The sequence below is a fragment of the Trachemys scripta genome, chromosome 11 (genome assembly GCF_013100865.1).
Source record: "Trachemys scripta elegans isolate TJP31775 chromosome 11, CAS_Tse_1.0, whole genome shotgun sequence".
NCBI classification, from domain to species: Eukaryota; Metazoa; Chordata; order Testudines; family Emydidae; genus Trachemys; species Trachemys scripta.
This window is the reverse complement of record NC_048308.1, coordinates 38,576,814-38,591,852: the sequence shown is the minus strand read 5'-3', so window position 1 is coordinate 38,591,852 and position 15,039 is coordinate 38,576,814. Positions and strand designations below refer to the sequence as shown.

The window sequence follows — 15,039 nt, the reverse complement described above, 5'->3', positions numbered from 1 at the left end:
CATGCTTTGGCAGAGGATTTCACAGTTAATTGCTGACAGGAAAGAAATCCAAAGACTGAAGACTTCTGAGTTCAATTCCAGGTTCTGTAGGAGAGTGATTAGAGACTCTATGTGCCATCCTGCCTTCTTCTCCCTACTGTCTTGATCCTGCAGCTCCCTCTTCCCCTGTCTCCATAACCCCTGGGAATATTCAGCCAGTTTCCTCCTGCTCCTTCTCACTGCCTGGGTGACAGCAGGAGATGCACTGAGAGCACAGAAGAGACAGTCTTCCTCCTCTCAGTTCCAGTGCCTGGCTCCACAGAGGCCCCTAGCAGCTGGGACAGGGGTGGCCAACCAGAGTCTGAGAAGGAGCCAGAATTTACCAATGTACATTGCCAAAGAGCCACAGTAATACATCAGCAGCCCCCCATCAGCTCCCCCCCCAGCCCCTGGCTCCCAACACCTCCCACCCACCAGCAGCCCTGCTGATGAGCGCCTCCCACTCCCTCCCCACACCTCCGAATCACCTGTTTCATGGTGTGCAGGAGGTTCTGGGGGGGAGGGTGTGGGGGAAGAGCGAGGGCATGGCAGGCTCAGGGGAGAGTGCGGGAAGGGGTGGAGTGGGGGCAGGGCCTGTGGCAGAGCCAGGGAGTGAGCAGTGAGCACCCCCTGCCACATTGGAAAGTTGGCACCTGTAGCTCCAGCCCCGGAGTCGGTGCCTATACAAGGAGCTGCATATTAACTTCTGAAGAGTCGCATGTGGCTCCGGAGCCACAGGTTAGCCACCCCTGAGCAGGGAGAAATAATTGCAGAGAAAGGCTTGTTCAGTTCCTGCAGCCCTGAGCTGGCATGCATGTGCAGAATGCGCCCAGTGCAGATGGGATCTTTGGAGAATTTAGCTGTCAAACTCTAACAAATCTCTCTAGCAAGCATGTGTGAACTGAGATTTTTCAGAGGCTTATATCTTGGACAAAGTGTTATTGGGATGGCAAAAGGTGCATCCCTGATGCCAGGGTGACATCCACTGCTAAATTTCAAGTCCCTGCATGGAGGCGCTAGAACTTCTCCAGGAAAAGACTAAGAATTATTTTTTTTAACATGGACAAACAACATATTTTTCCCCAACCTCATTCTCCAAAATGGCCAACCAGTTTAGCTGAAACTTTCAGCCTCAGGCAGACCCATGGCCTGGAAAATTTCAACCCAAAAAGTTAAAGATTGGAAAAGTTATAAGCAATTAAAAATAGGGTCCCATGATGGAAAATATCAGGCAACCTTAAATACAGGCCTGGCTCCCAGCTGCACCTGTACACAATCAGGAGTCTCCTGTCTTCTTATTCTTCTTCTGTAACTTTTTCCAAAATGTATCTGAGATGACCATAGATTTTGTCATTTAGCCTGGAAATTTAAGCTCAACTACTAGACCCAGTCATATCTAGGTTTAGTTCTATAAGAATTTTCAAAACTATTTCAAGAGACACTATCATACAATTATTAAACTTAACTACTCCAACAGAAAGTATTTATGTTCTTTTTTCTAAGGTAAGAGAGTCTAGAATTGATTGTTTCCATTCCCCAAAATATAACTGATGACATTAACACAATCATTGCATATTTTGTTTCAGTTATTTTATGCTCAGTTTAATTGTGTCTTTGTATTAAATGATGTGCACTAAAGTAACCCCAAATGCAAATGAATTCCTGTTTGGTACGAAAAAATCACTTAGCAGCTTTCTTCAAACAGAAACGCATTTTTGATCCATTTTAATTGAACCAGGAATACCAAATGCTCCCATATGGTGGGATACTTGGAAGGCATACATTAGAAGAAAAATCTATGTTACTCATCAAAAAAGAAAAAGGTGACAAGAGAAAAAAATTAAGCTATGAACATACAGCTCAAATAATTAGATGGTGAATATGGAAAATCATCTATTCTAGAGCTATTAAAAGAATTAACATAAACCGAATCAGAGATGAATACATTTCATATTTAAAGAGTGGAATATATTCTATTTAATTTGAAGCAAATTTATGAGCCATATGAAAAGATTTGTGAATTATTTACATGCAAAATTAAAACAAGCAAGTTCTATGAAAATAATAAAAACAAAAAAATTGGAAATATATCAGATCCGTGCAGGATGTTTTCTTACAGAACATAGTATTTTAAAGAGCTTCCTTTAAACCTCATCCACCTCCGCGCTTGGCTGATCTTTGAAGGGTGCTCTAAACCAGTGGTTCTCAACCAGGGGTCCGAGGCCTGCTGGGGGGCTATGAGCAGGTTTCAGGGGGTCCTCCGAGCAGGGCCAGTGTTAGACTCACTGGGGCCCTGGGCAGAAAGCTGAAGCCCCACAGCATGGGGCTGAAGCCTGGGCCCACGAGCCCTGCCACCTGGGGCTAAAGCCAAAGCCTGAGCAACTTAGCTTTGCGGGGGCCCCTGTGGCATGGGGCCCCAGGCAATTGCCCTGCTTGCTACTCCCTGATGCCTGCCTTGGCTTTTATGTGTAGAAAACCAGTTGTGGCACAGGTGGGCTGTGGAGTTTTTATAGCATGTTGGGGGGGCCTCAGAAAGAAAAAGGTTGAGAACCCTGCTCTAAACTGCACCTACCGCCAGCATCATTAGGGTCATTCCAGTAGCCAAGGCTAACTGTGGCATAAGGATACTCCAGACATGCGATTCTGCACAAACCTAGTAGCTGTTCAAGTGGCTCTGCATTACCCAAAGATTCATCTATACAGGGGGAATCCTCCTCTAGCTGCTAATGCTGGATTTAGGGCAACTTTGCATCCTGGATCAGTGTAAAGCTACCCCCACACATCTGAGAATCTGGACCTGCAGGCATATTTTCCAGGTCAATCAAATCTTTAATTGATAGCAGGATATGAGACTGGTACAAGTTGTTCAGGTTCTATAGTATTGGTATAATTCATAAATGCATATATAAATAAATCTGACATGCAGTAAACTAAACATTTATGCATTTACATATTGTTTGGTGCACTTGCTTTTTTACTTCCTGTAAGTAAAAAGAACTATGAACTTGTGGCAAAGGCATAGAACTAGGAGTCATGAGCTATTCTGTTCTACATAGGTTTTTATACCACACTCATCACCATCTTTCAGTAGTGCACTAAGAAAAGTGACTAACATCTCATGTTTGTTCTCTCATCTACCTGAAGAAGAACTGTATGTAAAGTGTTTTGTTTTGGAATGTTTTTAAATATATACATGTGTTGCTATATGTTTATGTCAGAAAAGTCAATATCAAAGAAAGGTTCCTTTCACTTAGAGAAGAAGGTGATATAATTTGTGATGGTCCTTGGTTCCTGGGGGAGTTCATCCCCAGTCTTGACTGGCCCCCAAGAAAGATCTGGGCCTCGCACACAGGAGCTTAACCCTCATTGCAGAAAGTTACATTGTGCCAGAGAAGTGAAATTGTCAGCCACATTCTTCATCCCAGAGCTTTAGCTGATCTTTTAGATAACTTGGACTCAGGCCATTGAGCAACTTGAAGATAAGGGTTGAGACTTTGAACTTGACTTGACATTCTATGGGAAGCCAGTGTAGCGTGTGGAGGACAGGTTTGAGGTGTTCACAGTAGTCTGTGTTGCTGAGGAGAGTAGTGCAGCATTCTGGACCGAGTGGAATTTCCTAAGAACTTGTGATGGGGTACACAAACCCCACAATGGTAACAGAGGATTAATGAGCTGCTCTGGGCTTAGCCAGCCCCACCCCGCCACACCTGCAAGAGATGCACGGACTGGAGGAGGAGCTAAAAGGTAGCAGAACAGCTCACTTGCAAGCAGGCCAGGAAAGAGATTGGACCTGAGAAAAGAGCTGAGGGAAGAAAGGACTTTTCCCTGCAACAACTGCCCAAAGGTGCCTCCCTGAGGGAAGAGAGGCCCTGCTAGAGTTGCCAATTTTGGTTGGATATATTCCTGGAGATTTCATCACATGACAATCTTTAATTAAAGATTAATCTTTAATTCCTGGAGACTCCAGGCTAATCCTGAAGGATTGGCAACCCTACCTGCTGCAGATACTCCCTGAGCGGGAGGCACTCCCCTCTCTCTCATATGGGCTCAATGATTGCATTAATTCCCCTTCTTTTGTCTATGGACTACCCCAGCAGGGGAGAGACTGAGGACTGACCTGGCCCAGGGCAAAGCCACCAGATGGGGCAGCTGCCACCGTGAGGAGGAGCCACCACATCACGCATGGCCACAAGGAGGTGCCAAGCGGTGAGCTGACCTCCTGGCACATCTCCTCGCCACAGACAGCGAACTCTGGACAATCCTGGGATGATAGGAAGTGGCTCAGGGAGGGCAGTCGTAAGGTTTCCCAGGTGTCAGACCTTTGATAGGCCTCACAGGGCCCTGAGCCAGAGTCTGGTGGAGTGGGAGGGCCTGGGCTCCCCTACCAAACCCTGCCTCCACAGTACGAAGGGCCTAAGTCCAGACTATGAGGCAATGCTCCCCATGAGCGAAGGCCATCATAGTGCTGAAGACTTCATGTTCAGGTATATTGTATTGCTGTAGGCCAACCAAGAGGTGACAAAGGCGTGGTCATCTTTTGACAGGATGTGATGGTGTCTCCTAGTCAACTGGAGACAGTAGAAAGCATTACTCACAGATGCTGCCATGTGAAAGCTTAGCAGCAGTGAGGAATCCAGGAGCATTCCTAAGCTACAGACTGAATTGACCAATTGTGAATGTGTACCTTCAACCAAAGGTGATTGCACCATTGCTGCAAACCTTCCAAATGCTTTCCTTTGCCCACCAGCATCACCTGTGTCTTACTTGGGTTCAATTTCAACCAGCTGATATCATCCATGAGCTGATCTCATCCAAGCACTGAACCATCTCGGTGGTAGTCATATGCCCATATGTGGTGAAGGATAGGTAGAGCTGTGTGACACCTACATATTTCTGGCACCTGAGTCCACATTTATCTAGTGGCTACATGCAGATGTTGAATAAGACAGGAGAGAGCATTGATCCTTGTGGGATTCCACAAGTGAACTTCCGCTCTACTACTTCGCTTCAGCTCTGCTACCGACTTCCTGTGTGGTCTCAAGTATGTTACCTAGCCTCTCTGTGCCTGAGTTTCCTCATATGTAGAATGGAGATGATCATGCCTCACAGAGGTGTTGTGACCTTAATTCATAAATGTTTTTAGAAAGCTTTTAGAATGGAAGGTGCTATCAGAGTGCGTAGGATTACTATTACTAAATTCATGGAAAAGTGTTCATTTTCATGCAGGATAAGGCTGGGTCAGGAAGTGTTATGCTGTTAGTGAATAACAGAGCGGAAAAAGGAACTGCGTATGCAGTAGTGTCTGTATGCTTAATAAAGGCTAAAAGACATGATTAAGAAAGGTTACTATCTCTGAGGAAGAGGGACAGGCAGACAGGGAGAGGTGGAAGTGAACAAGAACAAATGGTTTCCTTTTTCAATTAGTTATATTCACATTAATGAAATGGGCTAAAGTATTCTTTTGCTTTATCTGCTGTCAAGAGATATTTTCAATTTCCACTTAAAAATTCTATTATTTTTTTAAAGACATAAAATAAATGCATGATTTTAAAATACTATGTCCAGAAAGAAAAACATCCAAGCAACATTATATATCCATGTAACTCTCCCACCCAGGCCCCAGCAGGAACAGACCCTGCTACTATTATTTCTTCCTGCTATTGTGGTTATTTTAAACCCAAACAGCATTACTAATAAATTATCATATGTGTGTTCCAATTGGTTAGTATGAAGGCAGAGAAGCACTTTTTGAAAGGGAATTGAGATTATGGCTATTCTGTGCAGATAAGGTAAAATTCAGCCCTGTGTAAAGGGACAATACAAGGGCTATGCATTACGTAAAACCCACTTAAGCCCTCAAAGTAGGTCTGAATTAGGACTATAATGGTGCCTTGGCTTGCATTGGCCCTCTTCACAGGGATGCATTTCACCCACATACTCTTCCATCCCAGTGACTTTATTATAGAGACGAGCCCCAGATGTGAAGTTCTGATCCAGGCACAAGCTATTGCCAATTTCAACAGTAGCTGAATATATTTGAGATAACAGACCTTTTTTTTTTATGTCCTGGTCCTGGACCAGCAATGAGAGAGAGAAAAGTTCAGCCACTGCTCTTTGATCGTGCAAAGACTAAAGCCCAGTGGTAGCCTGGGATTTTCCATGTGCGATAAAGTTACACATGTGTTTTAGGCCTTTGTAGGACTGCGACCTTTCCCTCCATCCCTTTTTATTGTTTTACTGTTTTTCCAATTTAATGCTATATTTATTCTTTTTTATTTTCAAAGTAGTGAAGAATGATGTGTGATTTACCTTATTACAGTTTTTAGATACTGGGCAAAGAGCATTACTAGACATATTCTCCTTGTCAGGCATCCCTAAAAGAAAACAGGGAATACATCAATACAGCATATTGTGCATTCTCTAAATACTAAAGCAACCATTCATAAAAGTAATACAAAAATTAGGAGGGTCTTAGCAGTTTGAGTACATGTGCATTTACTTATGAGATTTAGTAGTTAGTGTAAGTTTGATCCACATTATTCAGAAATGAAAAATGTACTTCCTACCTACTTATGAAGGCTATAAAGATGAAATGCCCATTAAGAATAACAAATGTGTAAATCCTACATGTATCGGCAGGTTACCTCTCCCAATTTTAAGATTTCAAGACTGTACATGGGCATTTGGCTGGGCACACATAAAACTCAGAAATTGTTGTGCCCAGGGATTACATTGTGTTTTAATATTTAAAAACAAAAATAGCACTGCCCATAACAACCTATTCTTCTATAAAACATAATATATAGTATAACATTGGTATGTGTTTCTTTAGAAGAACATTCTCTGTTAAGATGTCATATGAATCCGATGGAATGCAGCAATGAGTACCGCAGATACAACAAATATACCAAATGTATAAACGTACAGGCCAACATTAGCAGATTTGAGCAACTAAAGTTAGACATCCTACATCCATATTCAGACACCTAAATAAACATCCTTGATTTTCAGAAGTGCTGAGTATCTACAGCTCCCAAAGACTTCATTTCAATTTAGATACCTAAGTGTGGATTTAGGTACCTAGTTAGGCACACAAGTTTGGATGTGTTGCCCTCAGCACTTAACAGAAAAATTGAATGCAGTCCTCAAATTGACTGGTGTGTAGTAGATAATTGTTCCTTGCTATCCCCCCACTTCTCACTGCTATCAGCTGAAAAACGGGTAGATAAAAGAAAGAAAGTTGCCCCCCCCCTTTTTTTTTTTTTACGGTGGACACTGACACCACTTCCTGTCCACACTAAAAAAAAGATCATGCATCACAATGCTTAAAGAGAACAAAACTCCAATATCTAAGGAGGAGGGACTTTTTAAAAACTGATTTCCAAATATATATATATATATTTACTTACTGTCATTGTTAGAGCCACTTTCCATAACACCATAAGGAGGAGCCAGAAGTCCTGACATGTACTGTCGATATTTCTGAAAAACAGTGACAAATTCACTAAGATACAGATATACATTCCATTCCTTGGGTGAAGTGATGTTTGCATTCATGAGGTCTGCTCTGTTGTGCTTCACATGCACCTGAGCTGTATATTAATGGCCAGTAAGAAATGCCCTATCATATCATAAAGCTATAATAAATGCTTTATCATTTAAACAATTGCTTGCTCTTTTGATCTGTGTTCATTGCACTGGCTATATCAAAAGTCATAATGCATTTCCACTCACCTCCCTTCCTGACCTACCCAGAGTGTATGATTTTGGGTTCCAGCATAAGTTGATATAGTTGATACAGAAGTGTGACACATGAACATTTATGCAACTTTTTGTAAGGCTTGTTTGAAATTAAACCAAATTTAACAAGTTGTTTTATCTTAGCAGGAGGAGGGAAGGCCACTAATTAAGAACATAACATACTAATGGCTATACTGGGTCAGACCAAAGGTCCATCTAACCCAGGGGTTGGCTACCTTTCAGAAGTGGTGTACCGAGTCTTCATTTATTCTCTCTGATTTAAGGTCTCACGTGCCAGTAATACATTTTAATGTTTTTAGAAGGTCTCTTTCTATAAGTCTATAATATATAACTAAACTATTGTTGTATGTAAAGTAAACAAGGTTTTAAAAATGTTTAAGAAGCTTCATTTAAAATTAAATTAAAATGCAGACCTCCCCCCCGGACCAGTGGCCAGGACCCGGGCAGTGTGAGTGCCACTGAAAATCAGCTTGTGTGCCGTCTTTGGCATATGTGCCATAGGTTGCCTACCCCGATCTAACCAGTATCCTGTCTTCCAACCATGGCCGGTCCCAGATCATTAAGAGGGAGCGAACAGAACAGGGCACTATATCGAGTGATCCACCCGTCATCCAGTCTCAGCTTGTCGCAGTCAGGTGGTTAGAGACACCGAGAGCACGGGGTTGTGTCCCTAACCATCTTGGCTGATAGCCAACAATAGATCTATTCTCCATGAATCTATCTAATTCTTTTTTGAACTCAGTTATACTTTTGACCATCTTAACATCCCATTGCAATGAGTTCCACAGGTTGACTGTGCACTGTGTGAAGAATTAATATGGTGTTCATCAGTAAGAATTTTTCTACTGCATATTATTATCTTGCCTACAGTTTCTAGGCTAGACACAGTTTAAAATATAGATCCCAACAAATTGTAAATTGAGGGTGACAATTCTGAATTATTTATTCCATCACATTAAATAAACAGAGGTTTCCAAAACCACAAAAGCATAGTACACACATTAATACACTGTTTCAATATTTAAACTGCAGTAACAGTCTGAATTTTAGATTGATGAAAATAGTGTCCATTACATCACTGTAAGCTTTATAATCATAACTGGTGTACAGTAATTTATATTGTTCTTCAGTGAATACTGGTATAGTGTAGACATGATCAATAGCACTCAAAGCTTACGTAACTTGCTGTCTGGGATTTAAGTAACTCCCCACTAACCTGGGAAATAATATTATGGGAAACACTGTCCTATTTAATACAAAAACATATAGGGAATACCTACAGGCAGTTTTGTTTTCAATCATATAGTGCCATCATGCTTACGGGTAAACTTTTGGAATTGGCAGGCAATCAGCTTGTACCGATGGGAATACTAACACTAATTAATAGGGTAGGATGTATCTTGTAGCCTGGCTATTTACGCACTGAGTTGAAGTTGAACAAAATAACTAGTTTAAATGCATGTAGGTTTCAACTAAGTATACATTAACAATTGAACCACAAAACTTCTCTTATAATACAATTCTAATTAAAAAGGCTTATTCTTTGCCCTCTGGGACTGGCTTGAAGTATTCGCTTTAAATATGCTGTCTGCTGGATTTTAATGGATGCCTGAATTACTTTTTCAAAATTTCTTCTGTATGGAATTGGATATAAAAATGCCATTAGTTCTGGTTCTAAAGAATGAATGCCTTGTATTCTAACTGGTAACAAAAGCTACAAACTTGTATATATGTATATTTTATATATTATGTTTAAGTTTATTCATCTTAATAACCCAACCCTATTTTTAGCCAAATTTTACCACTAAAAGCTTAGTAATATTTTATTTAAACCTCATACATAAGCCACCTACAAACTATTAGGAGCAAAATATTTGCAATCAGAACTAAGTATTCCCGGGGCTTTAGCCCTTACAAAATCCTCCTCTCTTCCACATTGTGTATCTCTTCTGCATACCACATTCAGCTCTTGTCCTGTGAATGAAACTTCCAATGACATCACTAAGAGACCCACAGAGAGCAGCAGAGATGAGAATTTTGCCCTTAGTTTTAAAAAAAAATGTGCATTTCTCACCATCACATCATGTTCCTTGTCAACTGCAGCACTGTAGTTTGTTCTCTGGCTAATTCTTTAATATGCTTCCTGACTAACTTGCTTATGAAAGGAAACAGGTAATATACGTCATTTCCAAAAATGATTTGGGACTAACTCAGTGAAAAATACACAGAGAACTCTTAATGAACCACATCCACATACACACAGACACTACTGCTGTCAGCAGGCATTCAACCTTCAGCACCAAAAGTGCAAGTTTTACACTTCTGTTGAGAACTCTTTGCTGTGAGATGTAACTAGCCTGAATAATTGCTAGGGTCAGCCACAAAGGGAGAGATATAATCACACACAAGAAACCAGTGATACCTAATACCACCGGGAGCTGATACGTTACGGCTGCTAGAATCCCATGTGGCTTTCTGTATTATAGAAACCTACCATTATTTAAAACACAACCCCAGTTTTAAGTACCCCCAAACTTTGTAGATGGTCTCTAGCAGTATAAACATGTCCAATATTTCAGGCTCAGCTCATATATTATTTGCTTAATTATTTGGGTTCACAATGCTTAAGCTTTGGAATATCATTCACTATCTTCCTTGCTTATGTGCAGCCATAGCCACACGCAGCCCAGTGTTACACCAGAGGAATCCACAGCAAACAAGGCCTGGAAGGCAGATAGTCGGATTTATGCCACTAGAAGACCCTCCCATTCTACTGGGGTGGGCCTGCTCAGGGGACCAGTACAGCAATGGGTATTGCTGGCCAGCAAGGCAGTAAAGCCAACATTACTGGGGAGGCACTGATTCACTGCCTCCCCTTAGAAATCTCCGCTCTAAACGACTTTAGGGCCTCAGCAGCAACTAAAGCTGCCCTCCCCACTACAGCAGAAAGCTTGAGAGAAGGCAGGCATCAGTATCATCAGTGCTTTCCTGTCAGAATAACCCCCTCCCACCTGGCGTGCAGGTTGCCACAAGGAGGTGCAATTCACACCACTTTGTATTGGCTTTGGATGAATATTGCTCAATGTAACTAAAAAGGAGCCTTTCCTCAGTCAAAAAACATTCAGTCGCAGAGAGGTTAGATTATCCCACGCTGAGGAAGCGTGTGTGCTAAGGATAGGCTGCATAGAGATTCACAATATCCGGCTGAGTAATGGAGTCCCAAGCATGCCATCTTTCAAAGCTGAGATAATGAGGAAAATACAATATTAAATGCAAGACCTAGCTTGTTACTGCAGTGTCCGTAAATAAAAAGAAAATGTGATAAACAAAAGTGTTCTGCTTGGGAACATTTGCAATGATTCCGCAGATTAAAAGAACCAAATATTTACATAAGATTTTTTAGAATGCATTCCGTTTGTGGCACGAGCCTAAGAAAAAGTGTCTTACAAAAGGCAAGAGTAGCTTTCAAATCACCAGCAGCCTGCTTATTACTAGGAGCCCTGAAAATCTGTAAAACCAACATGACAGCAGGTTTTCAAACTACACTCCGTGACCTATTCATCGTGTCTTCATTACACTTTCTAAATCTACCAATTTACAAACTCCATGTTGCAACGGTTTAAAGATTAGAGCCTCCCTGCATCTTCTGTGCAAATTCAGGACCTGCAGATTAGCATCAATAATAAAGACACTATTTTTTCTTACAGTTTTTAACCAGATCACTTCCATAATGTCCATGCAGTTGAGAAGCAAAGGAGAGTTTTAAAGTGCAAACATTAGGGGAAAACTAAGGAGGACAACATATTCTTCAGGATGGGGGGCTGGGGGCTATGATGCTAGTGAATTTTCACATGCTTACAGTTTTTAAAGACACACACAAGCATGCTTTTCAGAGCATCCCCCCCACACTGTTAGTTGGATCGTGTTCAGTGGTACTTGGCTGCTGGTCTCAAATTATGTTTTCATTATAACTAGATTTCCTTCCACAGCATTAACATAATTTGGAAAAGACTCTTACATAACAGCTTTTCAAAAGAGGTTTGTTTATTTTTAGTGCCAATGTAAACTCTTTACAAGCCCACTCAATGCTATTAGGAAGGACAATGATTGTGAACTATTTGGGGATACCTGGAGAATAAAATGTGCTAAATTACCACCCACTCCCTTCCCTTTTCTGTTGCAAACCTGTGAAGCAAAGAATGGAAAGGATACATGGTAAGCAAAAGTCACCTATTTAGCACAAACACTACAAATAAAATCATATGCAATTTAACGATGTGTCTAAGTATAAGATCCTATGTTTGCTCCCCCCCTCCATTGCTTTATAATATGTAAAGGGGAGCAGAGCCACAAAAATCCTGTGAACAGGGGTCATGCTGATGGCAAATTCTACTGCACATAGCTTGCCTTCTACAAGAACTATGAAAAAGCTCAGCTCTAAATCAACAAAGAGGGGCACACATCACAGGGGAAAGGATGTAACTGGGGAACAGTCACCCAACATGGTATGTTCCTCTTTCCACTATGAGCCAAACATTATGCACCAAAACAGGAACCATTACTGGAGCCTGGATTGACAAATGGGGGAAAATACAGAGTTCAGGTATTGGATAGAAGCCAATGCCAATGCTGGCCAGCCCTGGAGAGGGGAGGATGTAGCAGAGAAGCAACTGTTCAAAAATGGCTCTCCTTAGGTTGTTTCCTTGCAAGTGAATGAGTGTGAGAATCGAACAGAGTCCATAGGTTCAGAAACAAAAGATCAAATCCCCAACTAATCTTTCTTAGGCTTTGAAATCTTCTCCAGATTTACAGAACACTCATTACTTTATACTAGTCAGATATTCAGGCTCTGCAGTGGTGAGCATCAGGAGCTAGTTACAATTCCTTAACGTGGCGGGTCAATCTATGCCAGTGCTACCCCGACTGGAGCACCCTAGCAATTGGTTTCAGCAGAGTGGAACTCTATGCTGGAGTTTGGTGGAACAGCTGGTCGCAGGAACTGGCTCCACCAGCTTTATGTCAGTGGGAGTTCCTTTCCATCAGGGGACTTCCCTGTTGCCAATTTTCAAGCACAATCTGGTCCCTGGATGGCACAAAAGGGCCCGATCATATTCAAAGATCTAGCCTGAGTTGTCTATTTTCTTAATATGATAAATATTTGATCAGCACCGATGCCCTCAAAAACTGCTTTTTCTGAGCTTTGGTCATACTACTCGTACCAGGCAAAACAAACAATTCAGGCTTATATGGTATGTTGCTACTTCCTGTGTTCATATGGAAACTGAATTTTCTCCAAAACTATACTGAATGATGGAAAATAGCCAAACGAGCTGCATTAAGTCCCCCTTCTTACTACAACACCAAGCACAGATCATTCTTTTCAAAAACAAACTTTTACCATATGGCTAATATTCTTTGTGTTCCAAAGGTCACTCTTCATTGGACTAAAGGCAGACCCCAAGTCTTGGATAAATGGCCTAACATATCTGCATATTCTGGATTAACATTGCATTCACCAGCAGATTATGGTAAAGCTATGCAGGAACATTAGGCATTTTCTCACTTTCTATACCGTGCTTGTTCCTAAAGAAAAACCATATGACACATTCACATTTGTACAATATTATGTTCTGAGACTTGCAGAAAACTCACTGGCATGATTCTGATTTAAGATATTGCCTGCTCAGTATATTAGGGTAATTAGTAAGTGTAAATGCAAGCTCAAATAGAAAAAAAAACCCACACTGCAAGTCAATGCCACTTAATTGAATGTCATAAAAAGGACTTGCCCAAGGGCTATTTATTATTGGAAAGTAAATCCTTGACCGAGGTTGCAGTAATATCATTACTACTACTGCCATAACTGACTCAGATGTTAACCCAATCTAAATTGGAGTGGTGATAAGCACCTGAAAATCTATTCAGATAAGGGCAAACTTTCAGGAAGTGAAGCAACTTGGGTTCCTCAGCGTCAACGGTCCAAAACTTCACCTACTGATTAAGCAATTTAGACTTTATTTTAAAATTGATTTTTACAGCAAAATTGACTCCAGAACAAAAAACTGTTCACACCACACGCTCCATGCTCCCTTAAACTGGGCTTCAAGACAGTGGCAAAGGAAGTAACCCAGGTATGTAAGAAATGAATAGGGATTCTTGTGTGGATTTCACTCTAAAATGTGCTGTCTGAATTTAATTTTTCTCACATCTCCAAAGAGGGGGATTAAACTGTGTCATTCCATTACTTATAGATGTGTATTGAACATCACACATCATAGCGGAAATCCAATTGGCTGATGTAAATTCCATCTCCTGGTAGTATCCATGTGACTTACAGTCAAGAGAACCTAATGAAAATAGTTTGAACTTTGTTCACAAATACAAAGCAGCTATTGGTGGTAATACAATAAGATAGAATAATGTGAAATACTTATTGTATCACCACACTGCATATGTTATGGAGCGCATACACTGTACTATGGGATAATTTTTATCTCAGTACAATAGGAAGTTATGTACATAAACTACATACAGACATACATGATTTGTGTTGGACAGTGCTTTAAAATCTATTATATATTCCTAAATACTAGCATATCTACCATGCAGCCAATATAATGAAATTCAAGTATTTTCTAAAATAATTTTAAAAAATTAGAAAGGAAAATGGAGACTAAATTAAATGAAAATAATAAGGCAACAAGTAAAGATTAAACATATTTTTCCTGAAATGCAGAAAGAGAATAAATAAAAAGTTATACTAAAATGTTTTATTAGACAGGTATAAAGCAGACATTTCTGTATTCAAATATTCTCTAAATATGTCAGCACTACTCGCAAAACCTCACGGCCAAAAGTCAGTTGACTTCTGATCGCAGAATTAACCCAGTACATATTGTACCATGTACACACAAAATTAATCTTGCACATTTTCCCTTGTTTATTTACCATTTTTCAAAATGTTTTCGGCTTGGTTCTAATCAAATTTGCTTTCGCGTTTATTTCACTTCTGTGTCTTGGGGGTACATTTTTTCTGCCACATTCCTGCTTAAATCAATTTACTGTGCTTGAAAAACTTTGTGTGCAGAATTTGCTCGATCACAGAATCTCCTTGAGTTTAAGTCAAGAAGAAAAATGTGCCCAGTGCATTGAAATCATGCCAAATAAGAGATGTAGCTAAGAGATATAAATTTTAGATAAAAGCGCACTGTAAAAAATCAGCTCCCAGGAAATTAATGCATGAGCAATGATTAAACAAAT

General features: G+C 40.7%; 1 protein-coding gene across 4 annotated transcripts in view; it reads right to left on the bottom strand.

The window, feature by feature from the left end:
• Positions 1 to 15,039, bottom strand: part of RAPGEF4 (Rap guanine nucleotide exchange factor 4) — a 213,402-nt gene that overhangs the window by 90,316 nt on the left and 108,047 nt on the right. For all 4 annotated transcript variants that reach the window (XM_034785742.1, XM_034785743.1, XM_034785744.1 and 1 more), the window contains 2 exons: positions 7,428 to 7,500; positions 6,328 to 6,392 (listed from right to left, as the gene is read on the bottom strand). In XM_034785742.1, the coding sequence (XP_034641633.1) occupies positions 6,328 to 6,392; positions 7,428 to 7,500 (138 nt within the window). The remainder of the gene's footprint in view (positions 1 to 6,327; positions 6,393 to 7,427; positions 7,501 to 15,039) is intronic.